Here is a 4,805-nt window from a genome sequence, read left to right as displayed (position 1 = left end):
TGGGTCTCTATTCGGGACAAAGACCCCAATTTCCCGACCACCTGAACCCCCAATTCAGCTCAGGGCTGACAAGGTCCAGCCTTGGGGAGCCCCTTTCCCCAGCTGCGTAGTGGGGACACAGGACTTTGGCAGGGGTGAACCCCATAGGCACGGGGTCAGTATCACTGAAACTTAGCGTGAAGGAGAAATCTGAGATAACAAATAAAATCCCCTTGACAGTTGAGTCATGCGGGACTTACGCACTTGTAAACTGCTCAACTGCCTGCCTGCCGCCTCTTCCCCCCAACATTCATCATGCTGCGGTGGAGGTGACACCAAAAGCAGAGCACAAACCCCTCTGCTCTCTCTCACTCTCTTAATTTTGTGCTAGATTTGTTGGATTATTTTTTTTCTTTTCTTTTCTCTCTTCTTTTTCAGCAACCCCCAACCCAGCTGGAGATGAGTGAACCACGTTACAGTACAGAAACAAACACTATCACAAACCCTGCTCACGAGTGCGGTGTCTCTGCCCTCCCCCAAGGGAGATGATGCCCCTGAAGGACTTGTGTGCCACCAGCAGAGGCCCACCCCATCGGAGCAGAGATGTTGTCCCGAGCCCTCCAGTCCCAGCTCTCCAGAGAGCCTGAGCTAAAGGACATTGAGTTTTCTTGAGCATGTTAAGTTACTATGGACCAAGTCCCACATTTGGAGCAAGTCTGGAGGCAGCAGTTTATGAACCACCAACATACTCCGGAAAAAACACGGCTCCTTGTTCATCTTGCTGTTCTTGTTCTTCACGATGCCAAAGGTTTTGAAGCCCTCGTGCCCAACGGGTGATACTTTAAGGACCTCTAAGCACATCCCTAGGAAGACGTCATCGATGGGGTACAGCTCCAGCGTTTCCGAGGTCTTGTGCAGCCTCTTGGCCAGGGGTCCGTCCATGATGAAGCCCCCTCCACCCGCATAGGGTGGGTAGTTGCTCTTGTTGTAGAGGGCGCTGGGGATGTAGTACTTGTTCTCCTTCTTCCGGATCGGCTTGGCCTTGTAGAGGACGTCCCCCACAAAGAGGTTGTCTCCCTCCTTCTTGTCCTCCAGGAACTCCAGGATGTTGCTGGGGCTCACGAAGACGTCGTCGTCACCTTTGAAGATGAAGCGGACGTTGTCGCAGTAGATGTTCAGCCACTTCAGGAAATGGACCTCTTTGAGGGTGAGGTTGAAGAAGCTGTCCAGGAAATCCCACTGCAAGATGTCCCCGTAGATGTGGTTCTCGTAATCCAGCAGTTTCTGGTAGTTGGCTCGCTCCTCCTCCTTGGAGGCCGTGCCCAGCAAGAACAGCGTCCTGATCCTCTTGCCCTCCACCTCCTTCTCCTGGCCCCAGGTCCTCCGGATGGCCTCGCGCCGGTCGTGCTGCGTGATGATGGACTTGACCACGATGAGCAGGTAGACGTCCCCGCTGCATTTCTCGGGGTGGTTGATCAGCATGGGGAAGTAGCGGCAGTGCCGATAGAGTAGGAACTGCTGGAAGTTGGGCTCCAGCCCTTTGAACCAGTCCACCTTGCTGAAGTTCTGGTTGGCCGAGCAGTTGGTAGTGGTGACATCCCAGGATTTCGCCTGCTTTGCCGTCACGCTCGCCGTCTCCTTCACAGGAGCTTTCTCCTTCTTGCTCTTCCAGAAAGTGCTGGTGATGGAGAAGGCGTTGTCTCTCTTCTGCGTTTTGAGGGGCTCCGCAGGGGGCAGCTCTTTCTGCTGCTGGCCCTGCATGAACTGACTGGGGGCCATTCCCCGCTGCAGCACCGTCACCGTGATCACCAGCAAGAAGGAGAGGCAAACCGTTTTGTAGATGGTCTTCTTCCTACAAGAATGAGACAGGGGGTTAAGGAGAGGAAACTGCAGGGTCATCTGTAAAAGCATCTCCTGTAGGGGTCATGGGAGGCCCATAAATCTGTGTCTTGTCACCTCCTGACAGGCAGCAGGTCTGTGGGAAACCTCCGTTTCAGCCATCTGGAAATGGCAGTTTAGGACAAGAGCAGAAGAGAATTGTCTTTTCCACTGAAACATCAGCCCCAAAACCACGACGCACTGCCCATGGCCCTAGACTGGCATCACAGGTTACACAACACCGAGAAACTGGAGCTGAGGAGACCACGGGAGTCGACACGAAACAGGCATCGCCGTTGCGCTTCAAAATGGCAAAAAAAAACCTGCCATTTGAGACAGATTTGAGGTTTGGTAGGGAAAAGACGTCCTTAACTCTGCATCTGCCTCAGGAAGCAGCATTTCTGGGGCACTGCTGGGCGTTTTGGCTGGCTCGCAGGACCCATCGCTTTGCTTCACAATTAGAAGGATCAGGACAGTTGATGGGGATTTGCACCACTGCAGGGCTCAAATCTGGGGGCACATTTTTCCCAGCCTGCAGCAAATCAGATCTCTGCATGTGTGGGGAACTGCAATGACTGGAAGATCAAACCCAGCCCCTTGCGGGGCCATCCCACGTCCCCACTGCGGTCCCATACCCCCTGGATCCAGGCAAACCCTGGAGCTCAACAGGGAATTAAGAGGGAGCCTCCTGGGGTCCTTGGGACAGCGAGAAGGCTGCATCCAGGGATTACTGATGGATTAAATACCCCCAATCTGCTTCTCCACACAGGTAATTTCTCACCCTGCTGCTGTGGAGGAGCTGCCCGCTCTGCCTGTCTGCCCCGTGTCATCCCTGTCACCCTCCCCTCCACAGCTGGCACATCTGCACCAATGTCTCCCTGCGACCTCGGGCCATCTCCCTGCGCTGGGCATGGGCTGGCAGCTGGGCTCCACATGTCCACCACCTCCAGCAAAGAAGCCCGGGGCTGAAATCTGAAACATTTAACCCACGCAATTTCCAGATAGCAAAAAAAAAAGAAAAAAAGCCTTCAAATTCCTGTCCCCAGGGGCTGGATCATGACCAGCACAGCCAGGAAGATGCTGGGGTTTTGGGCAACAGGCTGCACCAAAGGTGGGACACGCCGATACCCCTCGGGCTCCCCAGGGCAAGGGACAGTATTGTGTGTGGGGACTCCAGCCACCCCGAAATGCAGGAGCCCCAAACAGGACCCGGAGACCACGGAGCTTCTGCCTGCAGCTTTGCCCTCCAGCATAAAGAACTTTTCTGCCCTGCGTTTACGTGGGAAAACTGGGATCAGAGCGTGGGCTGTGAGAGCCAGCGTGGAAATAAGTAATTATGGGTAAATGGATAGATATTCCCTGCTGGTTTTATATGTGGCCACTCATCTGCGACTGATGAGGGAGCAGCTCTGATTAGATCTCACCATTCCTTAACCCTCTCCAGCCCTGCTCACGCTGCCCTGAGGTTGTTCTTAGGAACCCTCTGGTCCGATTCAGTGGCAGCTTTAACCCCAAGCAATAATTAAATCCTCTCGTTAATCCCTGGCACTGCAGCAAAATTAACACCGGGCACCCCTGTGTAGTGACCCCCATTGCACCAACCCCATCCTGACACCTCAGCCTTGCTCCCATCCCACCCCTTCCAACCCTTGCCCCTGAGGACGTGACAAAATACCCAGCCTGAAGGCCGGCCCCAGGCTCTCCAGAAGCCATGGGCAGGGAATTACTGATACATTTTTTTTTAATTTGCATAGGTAGGGCTGTCGCTAACTGGCACGGATGGGTCCTCCCCTTGGCAGGCTCTGCCTGCCATAGACAGAGCTGCTTGCCCCGTTACCCTCTTGGTGTCACCGCTCGTTATTGCTGCCCTGGGGTGCGGGGAGGCTCCATCTTTCAGTAAGAGGTGCAGGTGAGGTGTTGCACAACAGCACAGAAACTTATTCCTCCTTCCTTCAGCGGACATCGTCTCCCAGCTCTCACTGGTGCAACGTGCAATTTTTGTTTTGTTAAAAAAAAACTATTTGGGATTTTTTCTATAGGTCTGATTTTGCAAACCCCAGGGGAAGCACCGAGCCCCGCGGCCGCCTTCTGCCCCATAAAAATCCTGTCCCCGTACTGGCAAGAAAATGATGGGGACTGGGGTGACACTGAGCCACAACCGCAGGCGATTCCCACATCAAACCAAGGCTTTTGGGGGGCAAAAGAGTGACAATCATGGTCTCCTCAGCTGGGAATTACTTTGGAGGGGAGCACCCAGGTCCTGGTCTCTGCAGACCCCAAGAACCCCCACTTCGCAGGACGTGAGGGTGAGGGATGAGCTTTGGGTTCACTTCCATCACAGAGAAATCACCCAGAGAGGAACAACCCCCAGAGTGTGCTCGGCAACATCCCCAAAAACCTGGGGCCACCTTCTAACCACTGATGTCGGTGCCATGAGGGAGCTTTGAAAGGGTCCCAACCCGCTCCTCCTCTTATCTTTTCCCCACCAGGAAAAGCTCAAAAGCCTCCCTGTGAGACGGCCGCGTCACAGCGGTTAAATATAAACCCCAAATTAGAGGTGGGCAGCTTCCCTTTCAGGTGGCGATGCTGTGGGGCAGGCAAGGCCCCCGGAGATGGGGACTCTCCAGCCCCGGTCCCCGGAGAGGCACACAGCCACTTTTGATCCGCATGAAAACCCCTTTGATCGGCCAGAGCTAGCTATTTGTTTGGAGTTTTCTGCCCCTCAATTAGACCCAGTCACAGAGCCGGGATAGAGCCCTTTTTGTTGGCGGTGCCGAGGGTTTGGGACAGGGGATCCTCTCTAGGAGCAGATGCCGGGCATAAAGCACCCAAATTTCTCCAAAAGCAGCCCACGCCGGCTGGGTGCAAGCCGGGCCCCAGCTCACGACAGTTGTCCCCAATCCCGAGGTGTCTGAGGACACGTCCCGCTTAAGAAGAGCTGGGACCCC

General features: G+C 54.7%; 1 protein-coding gene across 1 annotated transcript; it reads right to left on the bottom strand.

Annotated features, from left to right (window-relative positions):
- Positions 1-409: 409 nt before the first annotated feature.
- B3GNT7 (UDP-GlcNAc:betaGal beta-1,3-N-acetylglucosaminyltransferase 7) lies at positions 410-1,825 on the bottom strand. The gene has a single exon (XM_010183846.1). It carries the CDS (start codon positions 1,756-1,758, stop codon positions 628-630), a length of 1,131 nt encoding a protein of 376 aa, XP_010182148.1. The 5' UTR covers positions 1,759-1,825; the 3' UTR covers positions 410-627.
- Positions 1,826-4,805: the final 2,980 nt, after the last annotated feature.

The sequence above is a fragment of the Mesitornis unicolor genome, unplaced genomic scaffold (genome assembly GCF_000695765.1).
Source record: "Mesitornis unicolor isolate BGI_N332 unplaced genomic scaffold, ASM69576v1 scaffold49070, whole genome shotgun sequence".
NCBI classification, from domain to species: Eukaryota; Metazoa; Chordata; class Aves; order Mesitornithiformes; family Mesitornithidae; genus Mesitornis; species Mesitornis unicolor.
Note: the sequence above shows the minus strand (reverse complement) of the source record. Positions and strands in the feature narration are given on the sequence as shown.

What these genes read in the sequence shown, in the direction of transcription:
- B3GNT7 (XM_010183846.1), bottom strand. Translation starts at nt 1,758, where the DNA reads ATGGCCCCCAGTCAGTTCATGCAGGGCCAGCAGCAGAAAGAGCTGCCC.